This window comes from Coffea arabica, chromosome 10c (genome assembly GCF_036785885.1).
Source record: "Coffea arabica cultivar ET-39 chromosome 10c, Coffea Arabica ET-39 HiFi, whole genome shotgun sequence".
Taxonomy (NCBI): Eukaryota; Viridiplantae; Streptophyta; class Magnoliopsida; order Gentianales; family Rubiaceae; genus Coffea; species Coffea arabica.
In genome coordinates, this window is record NC_092329.1 from 45,178,805 (window position 1) to 45,196,170 (window position 17,366).

General features: G+C 38.1%; 1 protein-coding gene across 1 annotated transcript; it reads right to left on the reverse strand.

Annotated features, from left to right (window-relative positions):
* Nucleotides 1-749: 749 nt before the first annotated feature.
* LOC140015949 (zinc finger BED domain-containing protein RICESLEEPER 2-like) lies at nt 750-2,260 on the reverse strand. The gene is made up of 3 exons (XM_072068784.1): nt 1,848-2,260; nt 1,487-1,680; nt 750-1,306 (listed from the first exon to the last, which is right to left on the reverse strand). Exons 1-3 carry the CDS (start codon nt 2,258-2,260, stop codon nt 750-752), a joined length of 1,164 nt encoding a protein of 387 aa, XP_071924885.1.
* Nucleotides 2,261-17,366: the final 15,106 nt, after the last annotated feature.

Below are 17,366 nucleotides of genomic sequence, written 5' to 3' on the forward strand. Positions count from 1 at the left end.
CATAAACTGTCACCAAGCAACATCAACGGACAACAGCCACCAAATCAGTCATTGAATGATTCAGGAAGTTCAACTTCCTCAAATGTGATTGATTTGGCCACATCATGTGATTCCTACAGAATAAAAGTATGAAAGTTAAAAATTCATCAAAATTAGAAATAAGGCAACTGTAACAACAACAAAAACATCCAATCAATTACTTACACGAGACTTATTCTTTAGGCCATGAAGACTACAGATCTAATCGTTGCCGCAAAGCAACATTTGCACCGTCTCAACCGACATAGAAGCTCGTCGATCATCAATTACTCTCCCTCCAGTGCTGAAGGTAGATTCTGAAGCCATAGTGGTAACAGGAACGGAGAGTATATCGGTAGCCATCCTCGACAAGATGGGAAATCTCAATCTTTCTCCTTTCCACCAACCCAAAACATCCAGATTTGCCCTTGCATCACAAGCATACCTACTTTCCTCTAAATAAATATCTAAATCTGATTTTTCTGGTGGAGCCCTATCAATTTCACTCACATGCATGTGAAACTTTTCTTTGCCAGTTAAAACAGCGGGTGCAGTCATTTTCTGTTTCTTACTAGAAGAAGTAGAACCTTCATTTTGTCTCCTTTTTACAACCTGCCTCTGTTGTTGTTCAGAATGGAAAACAACATGACAATCAACATATTCATTGTAAAGCTCATAAAGAATGTCTCTAATCTCAGCCATGAATCTAGAAGCTGCATCCTCACCATAAATCACCGGAAGGCATGATTAATAAGGAACATTTTGTATCTCGGATCCAAAATTGCACCCAAAGATAGCAGCACATTACTTTCCCCCCAATACTTATCAAATTTAGCAGACATACTTCCAGCCATTGCCCGAATATGCTCAAAAGGATCAAGAGCTTTTTCATTTAAAAGCTCTTTAATCCTATAGAGCTCCACAAGAAAAATGTTAGCTGTTGGATACTCAAACCCGGAAATCATATCACTGATTTCATGAAATATTCCTAGAAATTTGCACACTTCTTCCACTTTCATCCACTCAAAATCAATAAGAACATAGTGAAATCCAGGGTCAATGTCTGCATATCTTGGAAAGACATCCTTGAACTCTAAACCTGAAGCAAACATCAAATAGGTGCTATTCCACCTTGTGGGACAGTCCAAAATTAGTTTTCTAGAGGGCAACTGAAGCTGTTTTTTAATTTTGGCAAATTCAAGAAGCATAGATTCTGAATTGTTCAAGTATTTTATCCCTTCTCTAACAACATCAATCACACCACCAAGTTGACCAAGACCATCTTGCACTATGAGATTAAGTATATGTGCACAACATCTAACATGAAAAATTTTTCCTCAAATACTTAATCTCTTTCTTAGAGAAAAATCCTCTCTAAGTCTCCTAATGCACACATCATTGTATGAAGCATTATCAACAGTTAAACTAGAAACCTTATTCTCAATCCCCTAATCAATGAAACACTTACTTAGAGTATCAACTATAATAACTCCAGTATGAGGAGGAGGAACATTGCAAAAATTCAACGTACATTTTTGAAGCACCCAATCAGAATCAATAAAATGACCAGTCACAATCATACATTGAATTTTTTGACCAGATTTCCACAAATCAGTTGTAATACTAATCCTACCAGCACCTTTCAACAATGATTTCAGCTTCCTTTTTTCAATTGTATAAGTACTCATACAATCTTCCTTAACAGTCTACTGATTAATCTTTTTATAAAACGGAGAAACTGCTTTCATGAGTTTGTTGAAAACTACATGCTCCATCATAGAAAAGGGGTACTCATGTGCAAGAATCATGTGTGACGCAAGCTCTCTTACCTTGGCATGATCATATGAGAAATTTGTGATAGAAGTGATGAATGAAATGAAAGCACTTGTAGCTTTTGTTTGCTTTGCTCCCCAATGGCCATCTTTCTTTGGAGACAAGAAGTCAGGTGTCTCTTGTGCTGAGATGTGACTCCAGTTGTACTCTTGGTGAAAAGCTCCTTGCAATGGTTGCACTTCACTTTGACCGTCCCATTATCTAGCACTACTTCAGTCATTTCATCCCATATGCTGGATTTCTTCTTCCTTTGCTTTTTCTCCAAAGGACCAGCTCCTCCATCTCCATCTACTTGCTGTCCTCCTTCATTGCCACCATCTTCTATTATTTCTATCTCTTCTTCACTCATCTCATTAGCTCTTTCTTCGTTGTAATTCAATTGTTCCACGTCTTCATTATTTTGCTCCATCGCAGGACTTGATGATGAACCTTGAAATGAGTTGAATGGAGAGCTGTACATTCCTTAATAAAAAACATTTAATAACCAATACAGATTCTGATTAGTCAAAACAGAAATTTAGAATAACATTTCTAAGAAATAAGGTACAAAAGTAATAAAACAGATTTCAAAAAATAATGCCCACTTCAAGCTAATTTTAACATTTCTTTAACTTGTTCCTATCTCAATTCTCAAGCTTACATTCAAATTAATGAAATAACAGAGAAAAGCTCTTAAAAACTCTTAAAATGGCAATCCAAACAAGGGACAGTGATGAATTCCAGGGAAATACTGAATCCATAGTTCCAATTAGTTTGTGCATGGGGATAGTAATGAAAGGACAGTATAGTGGCATTTCTAGTAGACATTTATTCAAGATGGATAGTATAGGTTAGCCCAGAGCTGTATGGGGACAACTATCCAAGATGGATGGTAGACATTTATTCATATGCTAAGGCCATAATTAATCATAATAAAAGGGCTTCTAATAGTCAATTTGCTGCATAAAAATCCATTTGCCATGGCTGGATATTTAACCATCAAAAAATGCATTAGGTGAAATGATTTGGTCGTGTATAAGAAGTACTAACTGCCCCCAAGTTGGTAAGATTTGAGATGGTGGCTAAAATGGATAAAGAGAGCAAGTAGAAGAGGTTGAAAAGAGATGGAAAGGATGAGAATAAAAAGTTAGCAGCCTCTTACCTACTTTCACCCTTAACACTATACAGCAGTACTTAAATTCTGAATGCAAAGGCTGATTAAGATTGAAAAGCAGATTGCACTTGTTTAGGAATTTTGCCCTGTTAGTTAAGGGATGCTTCAACTATTATCCCCCCACTCCTCCCATACACAATTGGTTTTTTATTTTTTCCCCGACATTCTCCTCATTCTTCACATCAAGTGAATCCCAAGTCAAAATCAGATGAGAGAACCGATCGTAGATTGAGATACTTTTCAACCAATCATCATAGATGTCAAAGAAGACCGTTTAGGATATTGTAGATTTCAATATTAAATCACCAAATTTCTCAATCTCAGACCATGCATGAAAAGGCAAAGGAAGTAAACCACTAAGCATCCAACATTTTTTTCGCTAGAAGATCTCGACAAGTCAGATTTGTCATGTGTAGGATGAATTGAGTGATTCGTAAAGAAAATATAAATAAAACATTCTGAATTGGAATCCTGCCACTAACACTTAGCCTTACGGGGTCAGAAGAGATCTTACTTAGTAATGGGCTTGGGTTTTGTGTTACAAAAAAGGACTGACTGCAAGTAGGTCATTAGTTGAGGCAATCTCCCCTGGAAAAGACCATGCGCCAGTAGTTTTCTTAATACAAAATTTGGCCCATGGGGTATGGTCTATTTCAACGGCTCTCACTTAGTGACACAGTAAACATGTGAATAGAAATCAACCACGGCGAATAATTATCAAAACATCAAGGCTACGATAAAAAACCATCAAGGCTACTTACCAAAATGCAGTGAATCGGGGTATGGTAGAGGCCCCTGGCTGCTGGCTCTACTGAGGTGGCTCCGTATGGCGCTGCTCACAAATTCATGAGAAGGAGGCGGCTCCATATGGCGCTGCTCCGTATGGTGGCTGCGGCTGTGGAACGGGAAAGAGATGACAGAAAGGGGAAATCAAAAATTAGGGATGGCGCCTGGTGGTGAGAATGAAGTCTGCGAGGTGCTGCGTGAGAATGGAGGCTGCGGGGTGCGGCAGCATGAGAATGGCGGCTGCGGTTATGGAACGGGAAAATAGATGACAGAAAGGGGAAATAAAAAATTAGGGATGGGCCTGGCGGTGAGAATGGAGGCTGAGGGATGCGGCATGCGGTGGTGTGAGGATGGAGGCTATGGGGTGACGGCTGTGGGAGGAGAAAACGAAAGACCAAAGGAGGAAAGCATGAATTAGGGCTACAGACGGATGAGAGATGCATTTGACTAGAGTACCACATACATATTGAAATGATGAAAATGCCCTTATTTTTCGAGCCTATCGAGCTTACACGAGCCGAGCCCTGCTCGGCTCATATATTAAACGAGTATCTATTAGAGCTCGAGCTCAGCTCGTTTCTCTCTGTTAACGAGCCGAGCGGAGCTCTTATCGAGCCGGGTCGAGCTCGGCTCGCGAGCTGTCCGATTCGATTAACAGCTCTAGACTTAACTAATGCCCCATCAATATTTCAGAGTTTAATGAATGATATATTCAAGCCTTTCTTGCAAAAATTTTTGCTGATTTTCTTTGATGACATATTAATCTATAGCAAATCTTGGAATGAACACATGCAGCATTTGACAATTGTGTTTGATACCCTGGTCAAACATCAACTCAAGGCAAAAAGAGCAAATGTTCTTTTGCTACTAATTAGATTGAGTATTTGGGGCATTTAATTTCAGCTGAAGGAGTTAGTGCAGATCCTCAGAAAATTGCTTGCATTCAAAAGTGGCCTATACCTATTAATATCAAAGAGTTGGGGGGCTTTCGAGGATTAACAGGTTATTATCGCAGGTTCATTAAAGATTATGAGAAATTAGCACGACTCTTAATTGATCTACTCAAGAAAAATGCCTTTGTATGACATGATGAAGCAACTGTAGCATTCAACCAATTGAAATCTGCTATGTCTTCACTCCTTGTGCTAGCTTTACTAGATTTTTCACAATAGTTTGTGGTAGAGACTGATGCCTCTAACATTGGTATTGGAGCTGTACTGCTACAGTAAGGGAAGCCATTAGGTTTTTTTCAGCAAAGCTCTAGCACCCAATGTGAGAACCCATAAAATTTCTTTATTTTATATTATTTTATTTTATTTCTTCGCATGTATTTTCTTTATTTTACTTTATTATAGTTATTTTCCAGAGATTTTTATAAGGGAGTATAGTTTTTAAATCATTTTCCTAGTATAAGATAGTTCATGTTAAGTGTGAAGTGTATTATGGACATCGGACCCGCTAGTGCGTTAAGTGTGATAAATTTTTGATGATTAGATGAAGTTTACATAAAGGGATATTATATTATAAGGTGCTAGAGGATAATTAGAGAGTAGTTATATGGTGTACCATTGGGAGAAAAGAAGATAAGATTAAACATTCAAGGCATCAAGTGTTGCGACTCGATTGGCAGTTGGACTATGATCAAAGGTTTCTTAACTTAACTAAATAAAAAAAAATGACCAAATTCATCTCATTTTCTTCATGCTTTGGCCGAACCTCTTAGAGGAAAAAAAACTGGAAAATCCTGTTTTCCTAAAATTGTCCTTACTCTCATTTTCCACCTTAAGTTTGGAATTAGTAAATCATTGTAAGTATGATTTTTGGTAGAAATGAAGGGTTTGGGGTCATTTATCTTCTTAGGACCAACCATTACCTTTTTACTCCAAAGCCGCCTTTTTATCTCCTTATACTAGTAGTTAACTCGGAGAGGCATACGACTTGTAGTCGAGCCTCATTTATGCATCCGTTTACTGGATTCGTGAATATGAGGACTATAATTGTTTTACCTTGGTTATTCTAGGGTTTTTCGGTGATTAAAGCTATACTTTGGGTGAAAACTTTTGAAGTCTTTTGCTTGAACTGGTGAGTGTACAACTCCCTTAAATTGGTGCTTATCTGATTTATCTGTACTTGCAATTTGCAATCTGATTATCTATGACTTCTGTATACTCTGTATGAAACGAGAGTATACTTTATCACACTTGTCTCTTTCGTCTGGCTGTCCTGGTTCCTGTATACGTTTGAATCTGTTATCTATATCTGTTATTTGTATCTGTTTTGATGTTGTTTGGAGGTTTGTATCCAACGACCCTTTTGTGATTTTTGAACTTAAAACCTGTGGCTAGTTACTCGAGTTGAGCCGGCAAGGGCCTGGTCGATTAGATAACAAACTACGATAGTCTGTTTTTGGAAAATCTTTGGGTATTGGAGACTCTGGATTTCCGGTAAACACGAGTATTACCACTTCTGTTTCTGAATGTTTTGCGGGCCCGAAAAGGGGTATGTTTGGTAAATGGAATTTGGTGTAAAGTGGTGCTCTACTGGACTGGTTCCTTTATTTGAAAGTTGACAGAGTGTCAACTACTGTTTGATCAAGCTCTGGTAAAGCAAACCAGGGAATTTGGCTTTTGAGAGTCACCTGTATCCTTTCTATTTGATGTCTTTGTTTACTACCTTATCTGGCGTGTATATTTGACTACGTGTACTTCTGGTACCTCATTGAGCGTAAGCTCACCTTGTTCCCATTACTTTGTTTTCCTTACAGGAATACTACTATGGAAATTATGATTTTTGGAAAGGAAAGTTGAGCTAGTAGATGTACATGATTTTGTTATGCTCCTTTGTAACAAAATCGTAGTTGTATTTTGTATATGTATGAAGAATGAATACTATGGCTTGTATTTCAGGTTATTTTGTTGAAGCTCCGATGTATATATGTATTTAAGTGCTTAATCATGTATATTAAGTGTATTTGTTGAGATGATACGTTATTATGGCTCTGGTGAACGTTTCTTGTATCCATTGGAGAAATCGAGCGAGCGCGGAACTTGAATGAGGAAGAAAAGTATATTTGGCGGGAAACTGTTCACCGAATCCGCCCGTATATCGGGCCAGTTCTTGGTCGGATAGTTGGCCAGATTGGCAGGGGAGATTGAAAAATTTTGGTTTCGCCACTGCCTCGAATACGACCAGTAATTCGGCAGGATTGTGACGTTGCAGCGGCACTTTCATTTTGTTTTTGATTTTCATTGGAGCATCGTATCAAAGTTCTATTGCATCGCTTAATTTAGTTAATTTGGTTTCTAAGAGTTTGTTCTCTCGAAGTCTTTTTGTGCGTTTTGTAGGGTTTATGTATGTTCCGGATCCGTAGTCCCGGTGAGAGTTGGCCAGGCGGTCCGCCAAACCCTTTGGTTCGCCTTAGGGAAAGGCGGGGCTGTCACAGGTGGTATCAGAGCCACTTTGCGTGATCTTTGAATGGAGTGAGTTTGGACCAAGTGGTGTTGTGGTTCCGATTGCATGAATAAGTGTGAAGGAATAAGTGCTCTTCTGAGCCTAAGCTATGAATCATGAAATTTTATAGGTTTCAAACCTTTATCATGGTACTTGGAGATACTAGATATGTATGTCAGGTAGGAATTTCAAATGTAGATGATTTACTCTTGGGACTGTCCAGCTCGAGTTGTGAATTATCTTATTTTGGATTCTTGTACCCGAATACGGAAGAGATGAGAGCCTAGGTTAGAAATGACTTGGACAAATTAGAAATTTGATTTTTTGGAACTTCGTGTGATATCTTAGGGTTTTATTATGTGTGATTAGCCCTGACTAAGATATAGACAATGTCTTCTTGTAGGCTATGGACGGAGCGAATGGAAGGCTCTTAGTTAGATGTTTTGTACTTTTGGGCCTAGTTTGTATATTGTATTTTGGATATGACCATGCTACTTCCCTGGGCTTATTTTCGTTTGTATCTGACTGTTACTGTGTGATATATATGTTAAAGTTGTGTTGACTGTTTGGTTTTGACTTGTATATACCTTTGTAACTTATTTATGCCATTATCTCTGTTTAATCTTATATTCACGCTTTGACCCTAGATTGATTAAACCACATGGAGGGTATCCGTAGTGGACGATGTCGTGGGCACGGACGTAGGCAACCCTCGAAGGAAGGAAAAACCAGGAACCTATACCTGAACCCAATCCTGAATCTAATGCTCAAGTAGCTGCTGCTATCCAGCATATGACTGATTTATTAGCTCATGTAGTGGAACAACAGGGCCAAAACCCTATTCCTCAACCTGAAAATCCTGGTAACCAGGTAGAGGGCGAGGATAGAGCTCTCGAAAGATTTCAGAAGTTCTCCCCACCAAAATTCATTGGAGGACCAGACTCAGACATGGCCGAGAAGTGGTTGGAGAAAATGGTCGATATCTTTTCCGCGTTGCATTATACTGAGGAGAGACAAGTGACATTGGCTGTCTTCTAGTTGGAGGGAGCAGCCCGTTCTTGGTGGAATGTGATTAGAATGAAGTGGGAGAGAGAACAAACCCCAAGGATTTGGGTAAACTTCATGAGGGAGTTTAACACTAAGTATTTTCTACCCCTAGTTCAGGAAAAGAAGGAAGACGAGTTCATTTGGCTGCACCAGGGAGGTCAAACTGTGGCTGAATATGAGAGCCAATTTACTAGGTTGTCTAAATTCGCTCCCGAATTAATTGTGACTGAGCAAAGGCGAATAAGACGATTTGTTCAGGGGCTGAATGTAGAGATTCAAAAGAATCTAGTTGTAGCCCAAATCAATACATTTAGCGATGCTGTGGAGAAAGCTCTACGAGTTGAAAATGAGAGGTTACAAGTTAGAAACTTCCAAACAAAGAAAAGGGCTATTCCTGAAAGTAGCTTAGGTCAAGAGAATAAGAGTACATCTCCTAAATTTGGAAAGGGAACTGGAGGAGTACGATTACCGAGGGTGTTAAGAGAGCTGTCTCACAGGGAGGCTCGGCCTCTTCTCATGGTCCCTGTGGATATTGTGGAGGGCCAACTCACACAAAGGAGAACAGTTCGAGGAAAGAGGGAAAATGCCTGCGTTGTGGGAGCGCCGATCATCGGATTGCTCACTGCCCAGTTCTATTATGCGAAGGGAGAACGACCCCGCAACCAACTAAGACCAAACCTAGACAGTCAAAGGGAGAAGGAATTGGAACGAAAATGCCGGCTCGGGTGTATTCCTTAAAGCAACATCAGGTCCCTAACTCGTCTGAGGACTTAGAAGGTACGATCCGCCGTTTAACTTAGATGTTAATAGATCCCGTTGATAAGAAAATTTCGAGGACAAAATTTCTTTAAAGGGGAGAGAGTGTGAGGACAGGTAAAATTTCTTTATTTTATATTATTTTATTTTATTTCTTCACGTGTATTTTCTTTACTTTACTTTATTATAGTTATTTTTCAGAGATTTTTATAAGGGTGTATAATTTTTAAATCATTTTTCTAGTATAAGATAGGTCATGTTAAGTGTGAAGTGTATTATGGACGTGGGACCCGCTAGTGCGTTAAGTGCGATAAATTTTTTATGATTAGGTGAAGTTTACATAAAGGGATATTATGTTATAAGGTGCTAAAGGATAATTAGAGGGTAGTTATATGGTATACCATTGGGAGAAAAGAAGATAAGATTAAACATTCAAGACGCCAAGTGTCGCGACCCGATTGGTAGTTGGATTTTGACCAAAGGTTTCTTAACTTTACTAAATAAAAAAAAATGACCAAATTCATCTCATTTTCTTCATGCTTTAGCCGAACCTCTTAGAGGAAAAAAAAACTAGAAAATCCAGTTTTTTTAAAATTGTCCCTACTCTCATTTTCCACCTTAAGTTTGGAATTAGTAAATCATTGTAGGTATGATTTTTGATAGAAATGAAGGGTTTGTGGTCATTTATGTTCTTAGGACCAACTGTTACCTTTTTACTCCAAAGCCGCCTTTTTATCTCCTTGTACTAGTAGTTAACTCGGAGAGGCATACGACTTGTAGTCGAACCTCATTTATGCATTCCGTTTACTAGATTCGTGAATGTGGAAACTATAATTGTTTTACCTTGGTTATTCTAGGGTTTCTCAGTGATTAAAGCTATACTTTGGGTGAAAACTTTTGAAGTCTTTTGCTTGAACTGTTGAGTGTACCACTCCCTTAAATTGGTGATTATCTGATTTATCTGTACTTGCAATTTGCAACCTGATTATATGAAACAAGGGTGTACTTTATCACACTTGTCTCTTTCGTCTGGTTGTTCTGATTCCTGTATACGTTCGAATCTGTTATCTATATATGTTATGTGAGGACTCGCAAATTCCTTATATTTTTCTTTAAAATGCTCTTTTATTTGAAAATTATTCATTTATTATAGTCCTCCTACCCAATCATTCCACATTAAGTGCAAATGAACCTAGAAAGTAGGGTTTCACTTTTCGTTTTCAAGTTGGAGCAAGTTAGGATTTTCACGTGTATCCGTAGTGTAATTATCCGGTATGGAGCAAGGATCAAATTTGGTGCTTAAGAGTGACTTTTAGGTGAGAAATAATATGTGATTAGAAACAATGATAAAAAGTTAGTGAATAGGAAGTAAAAACCCTAGTACGTGTAATTTAAGGAAAAACGGCGCGAACCGACCGGTACCGCGCACTACCGATTGAACGCACCACTTGACCACCATTTTCTTACCACATGAGCTCATTAATATTTGACCAAAATATCCCCCTCATTGCCAGCTAGCCTTGACCGAAAATGTGGACCAAATGCAAGGAAAGAGAAAAAAAATGAGTGGTGGTGGTGAAGCCACTTGTTGGCCACTTAAGGACCATTGACCAAATGACTTATCTTACCTTCTTATCCTCCATTTTGCATCTTTCTTCTCCATATTTCTGCTGGTTGGCCGAGACAAGAGAGGGAAAGAGAGAGCAAGAAAACCACCTTCCTTCATCTTGAGTTTGAGCTGCCAAGTGAGAAAGAAAGAAAACTAAACCGATTAAAGGCACCCTTGAGTGTTTATTTAGTGAGGTGCTGGTGAAATTTTGAAGGAGAAATCTAGGGTTGTTCTTGGAAGACACTTAAGCAAGGTAAGGATGATGATTTCCCCATTTCTTACACTTGATCTTGTTTAAATTAGCTTAGTATCTCAAAATTGTGGTGAATGATGGTTGTTATCATGCTTTGGGTGATTTTCCTTTATTTACATGAATTAGGGTTTGATGGATGGCTGCCTATACTTGATGTATGGTTAATATATGTTGTATTTAAGATTATATAGGGGGTTTTGGTAGCAAGTGAAGCAAGGAATGAAGAAAGTTATCATTGAAACCAAAAATTTCAGATTTCTGGAAAAATTTCACCCTGTTCTGTCCGATTCCAGTTTGTGTGGTTAGAGGCCGAATTAGGCTTGGCATAAAAGATAAAGGTTGTATAGAATGGTATTTTATAGGTTTCTACAAAATTTCAGCTCAATCGGAGCAACGTATCCTATGAAAAGACCAAAATACCCTCACTACCCTAGGTTAAATTCCAGTGTTCCGCGTATACAGTTCAGTCTATTTGGCTGTATTTATTCACTATAATTCGTGCCGATTTAGTCATTTAACAAAACATGAAAGTTTTAGTACTTTGTGTTAGCTTTTCAATGCCACCAAGAACGTCTTAAACGGACCTTGGTAGACTGAGATAAGGCCGTTTGAAGACAGTATGGTTGAATAACCGATTAGTTGGAATTAGGTTATGTGATTGGGAATTTGACTAGGTTACACTGGAAATTAGACTAAGTGCTCTTCATGAAAACTGTAGGCCTTCATCTCAGCTTCGAAATGATATAAGTTTCACCTCAATCTGATAAGCGTAGCCTCGGATGTACCCGTTCCGCAAAAACCCGTCAAAACTGTCTTTTGTAAACTTTGTTTCCGCACTCGTTATTAGCTTGATTTCTTGTTCTTGTACTGTCTTGAGCCTATTGAATGGCTATTGAAATGAAATTGTGTTATGGGTAACCTTGGGTTGGATTGAGTAAAAGAATGAAGCCTAAATAGCTGGAAATAGGAAAATACAAAGGGCATGCTGCCCAAATTTACGCTCGAGAACTATAGAAATACACTTGCGACTCGGGTATAGCTGATATGAATATCACTTGAACCATCAAGGACTTTGGCTACCTTGGTTATCGAGGGCTATACGTTGAAACCTAGTCGAACTTGTACCCTTGAGGAAAAGACATAATAACCCATGTAAACCCGTTTTCCTTGCACTTTCGACTCAAATGTTATTTCCAAATATATTTGCTATAAAATCTTCCAGTTGAAAAGCGAGCAAGTGTTTCACGAATATCTTCCAAATGAACTTTAATTATTTGATTCTTACTGAATGAAACGTTTGAGTTTCGAATCTTGATCATGTTTCAAAGTTCTCAAACTGAATTTTATCGCAGATCTGGACTCCAAACCTGGAGTATAATTGAATGTGAATACTTGAAGCACTATATTTTGGTGAGTGCTTCCAAATATCCGATTGCACTTAATACCTGTGTTTCCTACTTGACCTACATGATTACATGATGAATGAATGGTAGGGCAAGGGTATACTTTACCGCACTTGCCCGAATATGACTTGTTCTTGTTTATTTATTGCACTTGATTCGCTATACATGTACATGAGTTATATCCTATCTGGAATTCCAGAAACCCTGTGGCTAGTTAATCGAGTCGAATCGGCAAGGGCCTGGTCGATCAGATAACGAACCTTGGGTAACTAGTAATGTCGAGTGGAGTGTTATCTCCTCGACTAAACGGTATACTCGAGTATTACCACCCGTGTTTCGTGTGGCGTGCGGGCCCGGGAAAGGGGTTGATCGGTGAACGGAGACTGGCGTGTAGTGGAGTTTCATTTGGACTAATTATTACTTGAAAGTTGAAGGAGTGTCAACTACCAATCGATCAAGCTGGAACGGAGCCAAGACCTGAATTACTGTATCCTTACATGTGAATGTGAACTTGATATTGCTGGACTAGCTGAAATGCTATTTCTCTGATTTGACTTGTTTGCTCGCTATTACACTATTACTTTGCTATCATTTGGTTTGTTGACCAATTTGATATTTGGACTTCACTGAGTTTTGGCTCACCCCGTTAGTTTTGTTTTCCTTACAGGGGTACGAGCGAGGCGTGAGACGTGTAAAGACTAGCGTAGTTTAGTTGTTTGACTTTTGACTTTTGACTTGTACTCGCGCTATTCCTCGAATAGAATGTTTTGTATTTGGATTGTATACGCTTTGAACCAGTTTGAGGATATTGAGACTTTGTACCTTGATTTCTATCAATGTAAATTATAAGCTTGAATTGTGGATGTTATTTATGGTTCATGGATGTATGCACGTGATTCGAGTGAGAGCAAGTGAGTGAGTCCTGGCGAGAGTTGGGCAGGCGGTCCGCCGAACCCTTTGGTACGTCTTATGGGGAGGTGGGGTCGTCACATGTTATCTGTATCTGTTTTGATATCATTTGGAGGTTTGTATCCAACGACCCTTCTGTGACTTTTGAGCTCAAAACCTGTGGCTAGTTAATCGAGTCGAGCCGGCAAGGGTCTGGTCGATTAGATAACAAACCACGGTAGTCTGTTTTTGGAAAATCTTTGGGTATTGGAGACTCTGGATTTCTGATATACTCGAGTATTACCCTTCTGTTTCCGAATGTTTTGCGGGCCCGAAAAGAAGTATGTTTGGTTAATGGAATTTGGTGTAAAGTGGTGCTCTACTAGATTAGTTCCTTTATTTGAAAGTTGACAGAGTGTCAACTACTGTTTGATCAAGCTCTGGTAAAGCAAAACAGGGAATTTGGCTTTTGAGAGCCACCTGTATCCTTTCTATTTAAAGTCTTTGTTTATTACCTTATCTGGCGTGTATATTTGACTACGTGTACTTCTGGTACCTCATTGAGCGTAACCTCACCCGGTTCTCGTTATTTTGTTTTCCCTACAGGAATACTACTATGGAAATCATGATTTTTGGAAAGGAAAGTTGAGCTAGTAGATGTATTAAGCTCCTTTGTAACAAAACCCTGGTCGTATTTTGTATATGTATGAAGAATGAATACTATGGCTTGTATTTCAGGTTATTTTGTTGAAACTCCGATGTATATATGTATTTAAGTGCTTAATCATGTATATTAAGTGTATTTGTTGAGATGATACGTTGTTATGGCTCTAGTGAACGTTTCTTGTATCCATTAGGGAAATCGAGCGCGCACGGAACTTGAACGAGGAAGAAAAGTATTTTTGGCGGGAAACTGTTCACCGAATCCGGCCGTATATCCGGTCAGTTCTTGGTCGGATAGTTGGCTGGATTGGCAGGGGAAATTGAAAAATTTTGGTTTCGCCGGTCGGATTGTGACTTGGCAGCGGCACTTTCATTTTGTTTTCAATTTTCATTGGAGCATCATATCAAAGTTCTATTGCATCGCTTAGTTTAGTTAATTTGGTTTTTGAGAGTTCATTTTCTCGAAGTCTTTTTGTGCGTTTTATAGGGTTTATGTATGTTCCAGATCCGTAGTCCCGGCAAGAGCTGGACAGACGTTCCGCCGAACCCTTTGGTTCACCTTAGGGAAAGGTGGGGCTGTCACACCCAAATTTCAGGGGTTGTCAATTGATGAAAAAGATATGCTAGCCATTGTAAATGCAGTACAAAAATTGAGACCATACTTATTAGGGGGCAATTTTTTATCAAAACTGATCATCAGAGTCTCAAGTACTTTGATGGATTCGAAGATTTCAACCGATGGTTGTCAAAATTGATGGGGTAGGATTATAAGGTGCAATTTAAAAGGGGTGTTGAAAATGTTGCTCCTAATACTCTTTCCAGATAATCTCATGAGACATCAACTTTGAGAGTGATATATAAGAATCGAAGAACAATTACAAAATCCTAAAATTAAACAAGAAATTAATAAAATAGAAGAATTAATTAAAAAAGAAGTATGTGCAGACATTGCAAATGCTTTTTGGGAAAGGACAAAACATCAATTGCAATGTATTTTGTAGGAAATCCAAAAGAAGAGTTACATTCTAATAAAATGTTTTTGACCAATTTAAGATGTCCAACTCTTACAGATTATAGATGGTACAAAGGTATGCTTTTAACACATGTATTAAGAAGACCTGATTGTAATATGTCATTTTGGAAAGAAAAATTTATCACTGGACTACCAATTTTATTCTCTCAAAGAATTATGACTAATTTACAAAAAGAAATGGGTACAGATATATTATCATTAGAAGGAGTCACTATGAGACAATTATTAAGATTTATTAAAAAAGAAGGATTAGCATTATACACAGAATTAAAAATGCAACAAAAGTATGGATCACAAAAACAAGAAATAGGATCATTTTGTGAAGCTTTTGGTATTCAAGGTATTAGATCACCTTCTGCATTAAAAAGAAAATCTTACAAAAAATCTGATTATATTAAAAAAGGGAGAAGACAACCTTCTAGGATTTCCAATGAACCCTATTATAAGAAATTTAAGAAAAGATTTCAAAATAATAGAAATATTACTTGCTGGAAATGCGGAAGATTAGGACATAAAGCTAACAATTGCAAAGTAAAGCAAAAGATAAATGAAATATTTTCAAATGATTCAGAATTAAAGGAAAAAACATTAGCAATCATGATAAATGAGAAAGAGGAAGAAGATATATCAAATGGATCTGAGGATTACAATGACGATAAAGAAATAAGTTCAGATGAATGTAATTGCAAAGATAAAAAATATATAAATGTTATAACTACAAAGGAAGATAAAGAATTTTTATTAGATCTAATAGAGAAAATAGATAATATAGAAACAAGGAAAACGTATTTAGAGAAATTAAAAGGGATAATATTAGCAGTAGAAAAAATTCCAAAAATAACTGAACCATTAAGTTAGTTAATTTGGTTTCTGTATGTTCATTTTCTCGAAGTCTTTTTGTGCGTTTTGTAGGGTTTATGTATGTTCCGAATCCGTAGTCCCGGCGAGAGCTGGACAGGCGTTCCGCCAAACCCTTTGGTTCACCTTAGGGAAAGGTGGGGCTGTCACACCCAAACTTCAGGGGTTGTCAATTTATGAAAAAATATGCTAGCCATTGTAAATGCAGTATAAAAATTGAGACCATACTTATTAGGGGGCAATTTTTCATCAAAACTGATCATCAGAGTCTCAAGTACTTTGATGGATTCGAAGATTTCAACCAATGGTTGTCAAAATTGATGGGGTAGGCTTATAAGGTGCAATTTAAAAGGGGTGTTGAAAATGTTGCTCCTAATACTCTTTCCAGATAATCTCATGAGACATCAACTCTCCTATCTCTTTATGGAATTACCACTGAATTACTCTCTAAGATACAACAATCATGGCAATATGATACTAAAGCTTAGGAAATCATTCAACAGTTAGCTTCTGGTGACACCTCTAGGTTCAAACATTATAGCTGGGGCAACCAGCAGTTGAGAAGGAAGGGAAAGTTAGTAGTAGGAGCTGATTTGGCACTCAGGAACAAATTAATAGAATTTCAACACACTAGTTCTTTTGGAGGACACTCCAGAGTTTTGGTAACATATCATAAATTGAAGGGCACCTTTTATTAGAAGCACATGCACAAGGATGTTTATGATTTTGTTGCTACTTGTGATACATGTCAAAGACACAAGTCTGACTTGTTAGCTTATCCAGGTCTTTTACAACCTTTCCTTGTGCCTGAACAAGTGTGGTTAGATATATCTACGGATTTCATTGAAGGACTTCCAAAATCTCAGGGAAAATAGGTTATTATGGTGGTGGTTGATAGGTTGAGCAAATATGCCCATTTCTGTGCTTTGTCTCATCCTTATACAGTTTTAGATGCTGCTCAATCTTTCATGGATCACATTAAACTACATGGCCTTCCCCCGACTATTGTGAGTAACAGGGATTCTATATTCCTTAGTCAGTTTTGGAAGGAATTGTTCAAACTCTTGAAGGTTCAATTGCAATTTTTCTAGTTCCTATCATCCTCAAATAGATGGTCAAATGGAGGTGGTGAACAGGTGCCTAAAATGCTATCTTAGGTCTATGACTAGTGAGCAACCAAAGACATGGTAGTCTTGGTTATCATTGGCTGAATACTGTACTACACAAACTTCCATTAAGCCATCAAAACTACTCCATTTCAAGTGGTTTATCGGCAGGACAACCACCACCTGTGCATGTTCCTTATCTTCCTGGTTCATCTGTAGTAGATGCAGTGGATAGGAGCTTGGCTGCTAGAGAAAAAGTACTGCATACTCTTAAGCATAACCTTATGAAGGCTCAACATTGTATGAAGGAATTTGCTAATGCTCACAAGATTGATAGAGAATTTGTATTAGGGATCTAGTCTATGTAAAGCTACGTCGTTACAGACAACACTCCCTTAAATCCTCCAATTGTTGGAATTATCCCAAAGGCATTTTGGACCCTTTACTATCAAAGAAAAAAGTAGGAAAAGTGGCCTACAAGTTACAGCTTCTTGGTCATGCTCGAATCCA